General features: G+C 45.3%; 1 protein-coding gene across 4 annotated transcripts; it reads left to right on the forward strand.

Moving 5' to 3' along the window:
• The first annotated feature begins 782 nt into the window (after nt 1-782).
• On the forward strand, nt 783-13514 carry LOC118076594 (RNA-binding protein 4B). 4 transcript variants are annotated; one of them, XM_035099456.3, is made up of 4 exons: nt 783-823; nt 4310-4732; nt 9735-10392; nt 12938-13514. In XM_035099456.3, exons 2-3 carry the CDS (start codon nt 4321-4323, stop codon nt 10382-10384), a joined length of 1062 nt encoding a protein of 353 aa, XP_034955347.1. In that variant the 5' UTR covers nt 783-823; nt 4310-4320; the 3' UTR covers nt 10385-10392; nt 12938-13514. The 4 variants fall into 4 exon arrangements, with proteins under 4 accessions (XP_034955347.1, XP_088516238.1, XP_088516236.1 ...); XM_088660112.1 differs by having other exon boundaries at nt 803-874; XM_088660110.1 differs by lacking the exon at nt 783-823 and adding an exon at nt 1307-1564.
• The last annotated feature ends 797 nt before the right edge of the window (nt 13515-14311 follow it).

Genomic DNA, 14311 nt, shown 5'->3' on the forward strand with positions numbered 1-14311 from the left:
GGAGCTCCCACTGGGTGACTTTGGGCCAGTCCTCTTGCTCGGCCTCACCTACCTCACAGGGTTGTTGTGAAGATAACACGGTGGGGGGGGGTGGAACAGAATAAAATAGGTGGGGTAACAGCGTTAATCACGGATAAATGGGGAAACATTAGTAAAGGTACTCCGAAGCTCCTGTCCCCACCCCATTTTCAGGGACAGTAGGGACTCCTTCCCAAAAGTACTTTCTATCCCCTCTCATCCACCACCACCACCTCACTATGAGCCCCTATGGAAAAATCCCCGCCACCTTCCCTTGGAGCAAACCATATTCACTCCAACACCATCCCGCCTTTTCGTGGTATCACCCAGAGGGGGGGGGAACTTCCCACATTCACGCGCCTACCATTCAGCAACATACACTCGGCGGCCCCGCCTCCCAACTGAGCACCCCCACGCTTCTCCTGAAAATGGTACGACCCTTCGCTTTCGGATGACGCGACTAGTCATTGCGAACGAAGAATCAGCCGACGTAGGCGGGGAAAGAGGAGAAAGCTGGGTGTGGGTGCGCCAGGGGGCGAGAATTCCTCCCCCCGCTCCTTCTCGTCGTCGTCGTCGGATGCTGGGATCCAACCCCCACGGCTGCCTTTTCAAAGAGGGCTCTCATTGGCTAGACTGCCTTGATAGACTCTCGCCCAGGCCCACTCACCACGCTCGGCGGCTCCTCGTGGGACCAATTAGGGTACAGCGGAGCGCGGGTTAGGGGGTTCGGAGGGCGGGTGAGAAGCTTTTCCGTTGTCTCTGCCGCCATTTTGTGGGCTGCCGTTGCTGCTGCTGCTGAGGCAAGGTAACGAGGTGCAAGGTTTTGTGGATTTAAATAATACTGATAATATAATTGGTAATAATTGTAAAGTTATTGACATTAATTGATTCTTACTCGCCTTATTCATCTGTTATATATTGATACTTTAATATCTAGCATTTTTTAATTATATGCCATCCGATAACCAACTTCTCCGGGTGGCTTATACTAAAACAGCGAAGTACGATAACATACAATCCTAGCAGTTATTTTAAAAAAGCAGTATGTGGTCAATATGAACCCTTTCAGTTTTATCCTAATTGATGTTGTTGACGTGTCGTTAGATTCACTACTGTAATGTAAACTTAATAAGATCTTAGTATTATCCACAACATGCTTATATATTGTTAGTACATTGTGTTTATACTCCTAACAATAAGCATATTCCAGTGTTAGCGTTCTTTTCTAGCAAATAATGAAGAAAGTATTATGTTACGTGCGCTATTGTTGTTGCTGTTGTGTTTCTAGCCTACCCCTTGCCAGGCAGTCCCAGGGTGGGATTGCAGCATCCCACGATAACATGATACAGTAAAACAGCTCTATCATCCATAACCCCGCCAAAATAATTCCACACAGTGCATTACTCGAAAGACCAGGATATAGAGGTGTGTCGCAACGGATGGAAACTGTAAAGGCATGGTGCCTGTTGTACCTCTGTGGAGGAATTTTCTGTTCTTGGGGGCATCGCTGAGAGGGCACTCTCGTGAGCTGTAAGAAGTTCTTCAGGTGGCTTACAAAATAATGGTTTTGTTAGCATTATTGTTCTTGCAGTTTATTATTATCTTTGCATCAGTTTCACTGTGTACACGCAAATTTACAAAGTCTTAAGTGTAAAGAGAGAGGGCAGGAGGACTGTGTCTCAAGAAGTTTATTATTAAAATCTATACCCTATCTTTCAATTAAATGAACAAGGCAGAGTATGAATCTATGCAAACAATAAATAGATTTGGGGGCTGAAATCACCCCCTTCTCATTTTACTTACGACACTTCAGCTAGTGTGGTGAAGTTGTGGGGGGAAGAGAAAAGCAATTAAATCACTGTGTGACAAAAATATTTTATTTGCTTTCTACTACAGCAGGGGTAGGCAACCTAAGGCCCGTGGGCCGGATGCGGCCCAATAGCCTTCTCAATCCGGCCTGTGGACGGTCTGGGAATCAGCATGTTTTTACATGAGTAGAATGTGTCCTTTTATTTAAAATGCATCTCTGGGTTATTTGTGGGGCCTGCCTGGTGTTTTTACATGAGTAGAATGTGTGCTTTTATTTAAAATGCAGCTCTCGGTTATTTGTGGGGCATAGGAATTAGTTCATATTTTTTTTCCACAATATAGTCCGGCCCACCACATGGTCTGAAGGACAGTGGACTGGCCCACGGCTGAAAAAGGTTGCTGACCCCTGTACTACAGTATACTGTTTAGCTTACCTTATTTGAAAGCGAGCTATGTAAAGGTGCTTGCTAAACTGAAGTATTGTGCTTTTGCACCATCTGAGTGAAATCCAATTTAATTTCAATGGGATTTTGTGACAGAGTACAATGGATGCTTGCTACTTTTATGCTTGGGATTAAACATTATGTATTACATTCCTCTCATGGTAATAAATGGAGTAGAGGGGGTCTGCTTCTGATGGGGACTGTGGCAGGAGCAATGGGTTAAATATACCCACTTTTGGGAGCAAGGCAATTGAGAAGACGATAACTGTTCAACTTCAGGTGTGCTTGGAAGAAGCAGGTTATCATGGCCTATTTCAGTCAACAGCCTGGTTTGGGCACAGAGACAGCTTTGGTTGCCCTTACCGATTATTTGTATTAGGAGAGGGATGGGAGTGTGTGTGACTCTGTTGATTGTCACTTAACAGCTTTTGATATACTTAGCCCTGGTGTCCTACTGGGCCGTTTTTGTAAATTGGAAATTGGAGACAGTGTTGTGCAGTGGTAGTTCATCTACTCTGGGTACCAGATTCAGAGAATAGCCTTTTGAGATTCCTGCTTGACCCCATAGTAATTGCGCTGTTCAGCTTTGTAGGGAGTCCATCCTGTCTGCCATGCTGCTCAACATCTATGTGAAGCTGGGGGATGTGGGATGAGTTGGTAATCCAAAGGCCCTGAGGAGAGACTGGTTTTTTGAAAAGGGATTTATTTGAAGGTAGAGAGCTGTGCACTTCAAGAGGGTGTGGCACAAATCCACAAAGCAGCACCAACACAAGGAGCTCCAATTCAACAGCAGAAATTGAATAATAAACCCAGCCTTAATCCCCAAAGGTTAGGAGAGACGCTGCTTTGTGGAAGGTAATTCCAGAGGGATGTACCGCACAAAAGATGTTCTGATCTTCTGCTATAGCAACAATCTGTTGCCCAGAAATTCTGTAGGGGAAGCTTTTCTTGTGTGAAGTGAATGGAAAATAGTCGCTTTCTAAATTTTTCTATGCCAAGCTGCTGTTAAAGTCACAGATAAAGGGCCTGAAAAAAGAGAGTGGGAATGGCAACACTTATGATATACGGTAATACCTTGGAAGTCGAATGGAATCCATTCTGGAAGTCTGTTTGACTTCCAAAACGTTTGAAAACCAAATTGCGGCTTCTGATTTGCTGCAGGAAGCTTCTGCAGCCAATCAGAAGCCGTGGAAGCCCCATCGCACATTTGGGTTCCAAAAGAATGTTTGCAAACTGGAACAATAACTTCCAGGTTTTGCGGCATTTGGGAACCAAAATGTTCAAGTTCCAGGGCTTTTGGGATCCAAGGTATGACTGTATAAATAAATGTTGCAGTGTGTGGGTGGAATGCACCTTTGGATTTGTATGCAGAGGCCTGCTTTTACAGAGACTCTAAACATAATTAAGACATTATTGTGAGCTGCTTTGAATATCTGAATGCTTAAGAGGTGAATATAAATCTGTTGAATAAGTGAATATTCCTAGAAAATCAGTTTGTGGTAAATAGAATAGATCACTTGCTTTGGATATAGGAAATCCAGGTTTAGATCCTTCAGTTATTATTACTATAAAAATTTATATTCTTCCTTCCAAAGGAGCTCAGGGAAGCAAGTACATAAGCCTAATATCTGCTGCATGGAGAAAGAGGGGGTTGTGTCTGTGCACTGCCATCCACACACATAAGAGAAGAACTTGTGAAGAGGAGAGTCTGCTTGAAGTACCTGTGACTTAGAGCCCTGATCACACCGGGTTGCAAACCATGGGAAGGCTACTTACCTAGAGTCTGCTTCTCTGTACAGATTCTCTCTCTCCCCCCCCCCCCCATGGGGGTAGAGCAATAGTAGTGAGGGCCTTCTCATCAAGATTATGATCACTTGGAAGATAGCACTTGAAGGGGGCTTGTGAAATTCACTCTTGATCTTGATGTGAGGAATTTGACTAGTAAATCCCAGTTTGATTTTCTTTCTTTGCATAAGCGTCTTAAAACTGTTTGTCTTCATTCATTGAAATGCAGCCTCTTTCTTGTCCCCCACACTCAGCATTAGCCACCATGGTGAAACTTTTTATTGGCAATCTTCCTCGGGAGGCCACGGAGCAGGAGATCCGCTCCCTTTTTGAGCAGTACGGACGGGTTCTGGAATGTGACATCATAAAGAACTACGGCTTTGTGCACATTGAGGACAAGACGGCAGCCGAGGATGCCATCCGCAACCTGCACCATTACAAGCTGCACGGGGTGTGCATCAACGTGGAGGCCAGTAAGAACAAGAGCAAGGCTTCCACCAAACTGCATGTAGGCAACATCAGCACCGGATGCACCAACCTGGAGCTGCGAACCAAGTTTGAGGAGTATGGGCCGGTGCTTGAATGCGACATTGTTAAGGATTATGCGTTTGTGCACATGGAGAGAGCAGAGGATGCCGTGGAGGCCATCAGGGGCCTTGACAACACAGAATTCCAAGGTGGGAAAGGGGGAGCCGGGTGGGCTAGGAACAGGAAGCAAAAAGACCCATGTACAGGTTCGCCTCTCCCACGGGGGCTGACAAGAGTTCCAAACTACTCCAGCCATGTTCAGCAGCTAGGAGGGCTGTCCGCTGGCTAGATTTTAATATTTGATTGGTCTGGCTTCTAACCAATGATTTTCTTAAATAGATTCAAGTTAAATACATGCACATTCTTGGCAAAAGGCCTTGTTTGAGGATTTGAAAGTGGGTACTTTATTTTCTGTGTGAGAAATTTAATGAACAAAAGCTCACTGCTTTCTGAAAAGGAAGGCCTCCTCAATGCATTTGCATCCAAATTTGTATGTACCACTCATAGAGCCAGAACAATTTCAAATACATATTTTCAACCAGTAAATTTAATGAAATCCCAGAAAGATGCCTTAAAAATAGATTTTAGCCGAACAGCCAGCATATTAGAAGAAAAACTTTCAAAGTAACCTCCCACCCCAAAAAAAGCTTTCTAACTTTGCACGCAAACTGTGAAAATGACTTTACATTTCTCTTACACCCAGTTCAGAACAGCAATGAAAAAGCCCCCAGGTCTTTCAGAGTTCCTAGGTCTCTGCTTCTTGTTAGCCCTACTAGTCATGTGGTGTTTGTGGATGTTCAGTGTGTATTTAAATTTTTAGTTAGTTGGTTATTGATTGAATTGCTATAAGCATGCAGCACTGATGACTGAAGATCGGCTCAAATCTATGGAGCCTACCCACCACCTAATCAGCCTTTTGACCTTGTGCAATCTAGGGCACAATCCTACCCTTCCTCCCCACCCAGCTTCCTTACCTACCTGTCACTTTCCTTTCAGCAAGTAGATCCTTTTTAAAAACAAGAACTGCCTCTCTTCTTTCCGCTTCCTACCTCTGCTATCTAGCCATCAATCACCATGCTTCCCAGCCCACTGACTGCTCTGTTCCCATTCCTTCAGCCAATTTACTTTTGCACTTCCTGTATTTTCTACTTCCAGGCCTTCTTAACTGATTCCCGCCCCCCCCTTCCCTTTATTGCTGACAGCAAACTGCTTCTCCTTCCCAAGGCCTGCATGACCTTTTACTTCTCTCTTAGAAGCTGCAGTGTTTATCAACATTCTGTTGCTAACAGCTTCCTGCCGAGCAGTTAGAATGTCATTGTTAGATCCAGGACAACATAGCAAATCTGATGGCTAGGGGCGGGTGGCTACAGGCAGCCAAGATCCATTTCTATTGTTTCTGTTCTAGTAATTTATTTCTTTTTTTACTTCCACTTATTTGGGGTTTGGAGAGGGATATATACCTAATTTTGAGAATGTTGAACATCTGAGTAGTACTTTAGTTGGTTACCAAAACTTTTCAGCACAGTGTTTGCAAAAATGTGTTAACAAATTTCTCCAATCTGGAGCTTTTTTTTGGGTGGGGGAAGAAATCCAGAATAACCATCCACCCCAATTTTTGCTGAGGTTGATACCTTCCAGGTGAGAATTGCATGATAATATATTAAAATGCTCTTTCTTCCAAAACAACCACCACCACCAAAATGTACGATTAAAATGCACAGTTTTTTCATTTTCCTTTTAGCTTGTCTGGAAAGTGGTTAGAATCTAGCTGTATCATGCTGGTAGGTAAGATGTAACTCTGTATATAAAGTTAGATGTCTCTAGGGAGTGATCAAGGAAAGGAATTGGTAGGATTGTAAGTCATGTGAGCAGAGGCCTGGTTCATTTGAAATAGTTTGGCTGAGCTGTGTTCATGGCAGGGAAGCCTGTATAGAGTTAAGACAGGGATAAACATATGCTGAAATAAGCCATAATATTTATTACCTATTAAGCATCCATACAGATAAGGCAAGCCTCCACCTTTGCAGTCTGTCGCTTTAGCATCTTAGGAGTTGCAGACCAATGCCCATTGTGTGCTTGCTTGTTTCATCTCCCAATCTGGCAGTATTAAGCCACTCTGTGTCAAGGTGCTAAACTCATACTCACTGAACAGTGCCAGGCTAGTAACAGTGATTGTTGATGAATTCCAGGAGATAATGTAAGTAGCAGCAAAAAAAGGCAGAAATTGCCTGAACAAGAAGGGATTTTTGCAAACACAGCTGATCATGCAAAGATGAGAGAAGCTTTGCTGAAGTTCCTTCTTCAGTGGTGTTACTCAGTTAAAAGTGGGGGGTCTGGTGAGCAGTGCCTGTCCTGTTCATGCAGCTTTTAAAGGCACAGGATCCCATCTACTTCTTATTTGGAGTTGTGGGTTGACATGCAGTGGAGCATGCTCACAAGGTGAGATCAGGAACATAGAAACTGTTTCCCAGTAACCAAGTTGTGGAACCTGATCCATTGGACAAAAGTGGGCAAGAAGGAGAACTTTGGAAGCTGAGCCACATGTACTCCCAGGCAGAGTTAGAAACTAAGATAAATAAGCTAATAACCAAATGGCACCTTAAACCTAGGTAACGGTCGCCACAACAGAATGTCTAGGCGCCGTTCCCTCCCCCCCCCACCCCCAGTGGAATTTTTATTGTTGTTACTCATTTCATTTCTACACCACTTTATATTTTAAAGAAAAACATTCAAAGCAGTTTACAACACATTACAACAGGCATCCCCAAACTGCGGCCCTCCAGATGTTTTGGCCTACAACTCCCATGATCCCTAGCTAACAGGACCAGTGGTCAGGGATGATGGGAATTGTAGTCCAAAACATCTGGAGGGCCGAAGTTTGGGGATGCCTGCATTACAACATCAAATAAAACAATCGAGAATAGAACAAATTCTGGCTTCAAGGAAAATATTTCAGATCCTTTTCTGAGTGACATTTTGCTTTTCCCATATTTATTTACCTACTTAATTTATATAGCTGCCCCACTCTAGGAAGTCAGTGTGGTGTATTGGCTAGAGTGTCGGACTAGGACCTGGGAGATCAGGGTTGAAATCTCCACACAGTCATGAAGCTCACTGGGTAACCTTGGGCCTGTCACAGGCTCTTAGCCTACCTCAAAGGGTTGTTGTAGGGATTAACTGAGGAGGGGGGTGAACCATGTGCACCTTGGAGGAAAAGGTGGGATACAAATGCAATGAATAAGCTCTTCTGCTTACCTGCTTAAGATAGCTGGAGGGGGCCAGCATCCAGAGATCGCCATGTGGTCGCAGTTGGACCTACGCCAGTTGCAAAAGGCACCTGGGAAATTTCAAACACTACTCTTAGGATGTCCTGGCCTCTTTCCATCAGGAGGTTGGTTTTATCCAGGGGTTGTTGTCTAGGAGCAAAAGCAGCTGCTGAACTGTGCATGAAAACCTCAGGGGCAAGAAGGTTCCCTTCCTCTCCACTATCTTAACAAGATGGGGGGGGGGGGCTTATTGAGTTTCCCCTGTTCCCAGGGGGGTGTTGGAATAAAGGAGAGCTGAAAAGGAGCAGTGATCCTGGGGCAAGTTTGTAGGGGGCTTCATACATAAGAATAGCCCTGCTGTGTCAGACCAACACCCTGTTTCCCGTAGTGACCATCCAGATGCCTCTCGGAAGCCCTCAGGTGGAACCTGAGTGAGCCCTTTTCCACTCATGCTTCCTCGTGACTGGTATTCAGACTGCCGCTACAGGTATCAGATAGCCATTGTTAGTAGCAGTTTGGATGCATGTGGCAGAAATCAGCTGGGTTGATCATTAAACCTTTTCACTGCTGAAATATGAGGGCACGGACTGTAAACAGCTGTCCTCAATTAAAAGGTGGACTAGGCTAGTTTGGTGAGCAACACCTGCCCTGCATTGCTGGGTGGATGCTATCAGCCACTGTGCATGTTAAGACCACAAGGCTGAAGGATTCCTGTATTGTGGAGGATTGGACTAGGTGGCCCTTGTGGCCCCTTTCAGTTCTATGATTCTAAGGCAGGTGGCAGCAGAAAGAAAAAGACTTGGCTGGCCTTGTAAGAACTAAGGCGTGCTATGTTTGGCTGTGTGCCAAATGTAAATCTTTCATTTGTGATGCATGTCTGGTTCTGGTCTGGCTTGAGGAAATGGGTGGTCTTCTTTTATGACATCTGTAAGGGGTCAGTGTCCTCCTCCCTGATGCCCTGCAACCTCTCTGGCTTCCATGTAGTTGCTGTGCTAGTAGTTTCTCTGGGCATGAAAAGGTCTGTCTGTCTGTGATAGGCCAGGAATAGAGACAGGGCCATAGTCAGGGATCTCAATTAACTGCATGTCTTGAAAGCTCAGGAAGCCTTATCCTGCAAGATCCCTCTGAGCAGAATGAATGGATTACGTTTGATTCATTATATGCATGCTTTATTGGCGTCAGGGTCAGGGAAGTGCTGTGCCCTTTGGAAAATGGAGAGACTAGGAAGAGTGGATCAAGAATGTAAGGATTAATTCAGTGTGAAACCAGAGTTGGAACTTTCCCCATATCCTTTCAGAACCTTTCACATACATTGCTGGGCCCCTGTAAGCATTTCATCCCCTCATAAGGGTCACAAATGTTATTTTAAAACAAAATAACAGCAACAGTTTTTTCTGGAGTGTTCAGGACCACATACTGGGATATTGTATGTTTCCCGATTCAGCCATACAGTAAGCTAGCTGCAAAGTTTTTGAACCCAAGACTCCTGGGTCTGCTGGCTCATTCCAGCTTTACCATAGCATTCTGCAGGCCTGCCAAAATATTTTTGTGTTATTGTAGCCAGAACCATGTTTGAGGATTGAATGAAATAGTTCACATTCATAAGCAGGCTGGAACAACTCTTCTGCTGCTGTGTGCTCTGCTCCTCAGGTAAATTGGTGGGCTATTCCAAGTTAGAAAGTGCAGGATTCCATTTTCCCTGCAGCCAGGGACAACTGGTCCCAGAAACACTTTTTGTTTTGCCTCTTGTACTGTTAGCTGTGCAGGCTGGGCCAGCTGGTTGTTGTGACATAAACAAGCAAACAAACTTGACCTGCTGTGCTTTTGCTTTGAACTGTTTTTAACAAATCTTTATAGCTGCCCTTCTTGCGTCTGTTTCTTCAAGGCAAACGAATGCGCGTGCAGTTGTCCACCAGCCGTCTCAGGACCGCACCCGGGATGGGAGACAAGAGTGGCTGCTACCGGTGTGGGAAGGAGGGTCACTGGTCTAAAGAGTGCCCGGTAGATCGCACGGGGCAAGTGCCCGAGTTGGCCGAAACTTATAGCGAGCAATACGGAATGGTGCGCACCCCCTACCCTACGGGCTATGGGGACCCCGTGTATTATGATGACCCTTACGGAATGGTGGACTACTATAAACGGTATCGCGCGAGGTCCGCCGCGGCGTATGGGGCTTCTGCATACGACACTTATGCGGAGCAGACCATGGCCCAGTATTCCCAGTACGCCCAGTACTCACAAGCCACAGCCATGGCCAATCGCCTCTCCACTGCCTTAGAGCCCTACGAGAGGGCCTTGCTGCCTGCCTCGGGAACTGCAGCAGCAGTAGCTGCTGCGGCGGCGGCCGCGACTTCCTCATTTTACACCCGGGATAGAAGCCCCCTGCGTCGCTCGGCAGCTGCGGCTTCCACCGTCGGAGACGTGTACGGATACGAGCGTGTTCAGCTTTCTCCCGTTCCGCGATCATCCCTCTACGATGTCCAGCGGTTCGGGCGGGATGCAGGCGCGGACAGGTTGCGATACTCCGCGTATTGAGTCTGGAGGTGAGAGCGTTTTTTTCCTGAGTCGCTTGGAGGAGGGGGATGGCACATTAGCATGGCTGGTGAGACTTGGGGAAATGGTCCGCTGTGTCTTGAGGGATACCTTCTGGTATCTGCTGTGCTCTGGATTGCAAAGCTGCTGGCAGCAGCATAGGCCTAGCACTTAGGATATCTGAGGCAACCTGGAGCAAGCGATGCAGCTGGGTGTGGGAGGTGTAGTTTGGACCAGTGTCGCCAGCCCGGCAATAGAGGGAGGAGAGGTGAGGTGTCCTTGAGGGTTTTGCTGCATAGCTGGGCTGTGGGTATTTCCCCGTGGGAAGAATAGGCTCCACTCTCCTGCTCTTAAAATCTGGCCCAGTCTGTCAATTTCTTGCTCTCCAGCCCAAGTGCTTCTGTTGCTTTCCCTGCTGTTGCCATTGACCTTGCACCTTTGCCATCTGCCCACAAGGCTGCCAACATCCCCCTTGCATATGTAGCTTGATATGCATTATAGAGGCTGGGGCTGAGGTGTAGCAGTCACTCTGGCTTGCAGGAGATGCAGTGGCCTTTGGACAACACTGCTCTGAAATAAGCAGCAAGGCTTCAAGCATCCAGAAGATTCCCCAGCTTCATCGCTGAGCTGTGTGCTGGGAGGGTCATTCACAGAGGGCCTGTGAATTTTCAAAGTTGACAACTTGTCAAACGTGCAGTTTCAACATCTCCTTACACAAGAATAGCCATGCTGATTCAGACCAAGACCTGCCTAGACCAGCCTTCTCCTTACAGCAGTGGATAATTAGGTACGTCCCAAGCTGGGCATGAAGTTGAGCTTTCCTTGTCTACACCATTCAGAGTTGTCCTGCTCAATTCATGGAGGTGGCCATTGAGAAGATATCCTCCTTTATGAATTTGTCTGATTCTTTTAAAAAGCCACATAAGCCAGTAGCCATCTCCCCATCTTCTGATAGTAAATTTATTCAGTTAATCATGTATTATATGAGGGAATACTCCGATTTTCTCTATCCTAAACCCATTGCAAATTATTTTTGGCAGGTAACACAGAGTCCTAGTTGTATGAGAGAGGGTAAATAATTTTCTTTCCACTTTTCCCCATATGGTTCATTATTTTATAAACTTCTCTCTCTCTCTGTCCATCCATCCCATTTGTCTTCTTTCTTAAACGAAAACTAAAAGCCTTATATTATAATGAAAGCACTCCACCCCCTTGATATCTTAATTGCTTCCTTTCTGTATTTCTTCCAGCTGTGTGATACCCTTTGAGGGATAGGACAATATGCAGCATTATAAAATGTCACCATACCACAGATGCATATTATTACACTTGTAATTCTGTTTGCAATCTCACCCTAATAATTCCACACATTGAGGGTTTTTTCTTCCTTCCCTTTTTCTAACTGCAACATTTTAATTAAGCTCACATACACACGCAAATACACAGCAGCTCCCTTTTCGGGTAGTCGGCATGCATTCATCTGAAAGTTAGATTGAACTGTAATAACAGCAAATGCCACCATTTGCTGTTTGTAGGTTATGTATGACCCCAGTGCATAGTAGGATAGCCTGAGGCTTATCGGCAATCTGTCAGAATGGATGGGCAATTCACATGCAAGCCAGGATTTACTACCAGTACTGTTGACATAGGCTGTAGATCACTGGTAGAACTTGTGCTTTGAATGCAGAAGGTCCCAGGCGCAGTCTCCCCCCAGAGGATTAAGTAACAGGTATTGGAGAAACCCATTTTCTCAGTGTAACTCTGGAAAGCTGCTGCCAGTCGGAGTAGACAACATAAAACTAAATGGAGAAGTAATCTGAATTGGTGTAAGGCAGCTTGTTCAGTGAAGAGACCACAGCTCACTGGTAGAGCTCTGCATACAGAAGGTCTCGGGTTCAGTACCTTTCATCTCCTGTTAAAAGGAACCCTGGTTGTGAAAAAAGGACCTATGCCTGGGAGATTGGGAGGCACTGCCAGTCACTGGTCTAAGCTGAGAGAAGGCAGTCTTAGTCCTGCTTCAGGGATGGACTGCAAATGCCAACAAATGAAGCACTGCCCCAAAAGTGCATTGGTTGCCCCAATGTGCATTTTAACTACAGTAGTTGCTTACATTTCAGGAAATCGGTAACTAAAATGAGCAAACTGAGAATTTCCTATAAATAGTTCTTTTGCTTTTCAAAACAAATATTTCACATTAATTGGGGTTGCGGGAACCAATGTTCCCTTAAACTGCTCGTCCTGTATTATGTCTCCCAGCCAAAGTGGGATGCTTTGTAAACCGCTGAGGAATATGCTGATAATTATCTTTCCAGAGCTATTTGTGGAATAGTTACAATTCTGAGTTCTCTTTCTCTTTCTATCCCTGATGCCTGTTCCTTCCACCAGCCTCATTCACATACAGCTTTCTTGACATTCAGAAGTTTGGGTAGGTACTCATGCACCATCCTTAGAAGTGAAGATCTTTGTGTTGGAATCCTGTGCAACGTGGTCCTGGGTTCACTCTAGGCAGAGATCCACCTTTGAGCCTTCAAATGAATTGTGTCTTTTATTTTTCAGGTAGGCTATTTGAGGGCTGGACGTCGGGTTCCTGTGGTACATCCGCGACAAAACTGTGCCAGGCTTCACGATGTGTCAATTTGTGTTTAGCATGGTCTCACTAATGGACATCTTGTGTCTCTTCAAAGTTTAGTGACAACTAACTTCCCATTTAAAAACAAAAATAGAACACCTTTCCGAATGATTTTTGCGGGGGTGGGGTGGGGGAGGGAGGTGTTGCGGGGAGTTTGGCAGTTACCGATATTGCACCCTCCTGCCTAGACCTGGATTTTAAGTTTAGGGTGGTCCTGGGTGGAACAGGAGGCAAGTTCTTTTCCTTCTGGGGCCTACTTTAATCCACAGCCTTCCCTCCCAGCTCAGTTTCTGTCTCCCTATTTGTGGCTTCATTTTGCAAGTGAATAATCAGTACTCCCCCCCCCTCCTTTTTTCTTTTTTTCCTTTTTTTCCTTTTTTTTTGGTATTTTCCTGAGTTTATTCCCTCCTGTGGAGTCCTTCTTATACTGATAATTAACCTGTGACTCTTGTTCTCTGAAGTTTGACAAAAATTTCTTCAGTAAAATAAAACATTTGTAACAGACGCCTAAGAGTTTTTGTCTGCTGTACTATAGACTAAAAGACAAAACAATAACTTAAAGCAGTTGTGAAGCCCCTAGGTCTAGGATATGTTTTAAAGTGAAATGGGACAGTGTAGCTGTGTAGACACCTGATGAGCGAACATTCCCTCTGCTACAAACCAGCCACAAAGCTCAGTCCCCTGCAAAACTGAAGGTTGATTTCTTTTAGCCTAAAATTGCAAAATGTTCCTTGTGGGGACCACCCTTCCCACTTTCCAGCTGCCACTCGTTCACTTGAGAGAAACCCTGCTATGATGTGAAATAGCAACCGCAAGGTGCTGCAGGGTGTGAGATTTAGTGATCTCTACATGCATGTTCCACCACCGTCCCATTTTCCAGTTACCTCATGCTAAGGCTTGGTTACAGTGCAATCCTAACCACATCTACTCAAAACACAGTGGGGCTCACTGCCAGGTAAGCAGGACTAGGTTTGTAGTCTTTGCTGAGATACAGCACAGGATGGGGGACTGTTGGCTTTATGTAGCTTGCTTTTGATGATGGATTAGAAGAGAGCTTACAACATGTAGGTGTTCTGAGAGGCACCTCCAAGCAACAAGGGACAGCAAAGCAGAAAGGGTGGAGTGCTGGTCTTGCTTGTACAGTGGTACCTCTACTTATGAATGCTTCTACTTACGATTGGAGCTCCATCCGCCATCTTGGATGCGGTTTAGATAGGATTTTTTCTACTTACGAATTTTTAGATAGGGTTGCTTCTACTTACGAATTTTTTCTCCCAATGCATTCCTATGGGATTCGACTT

This window comes from Zootoca vivipara, chromosome 16, assembly GCF_965207765.1.
Source record: "Zootoca vivipara chromosome 16, rZooViv2.hap1.1, whole genome shotgun sequence".
NCBI lineage: Eukaryota > Metazoa > Chordata > Lepidosauria > Squamata > Lacertidae > Zootoca > Zootoca vivipara.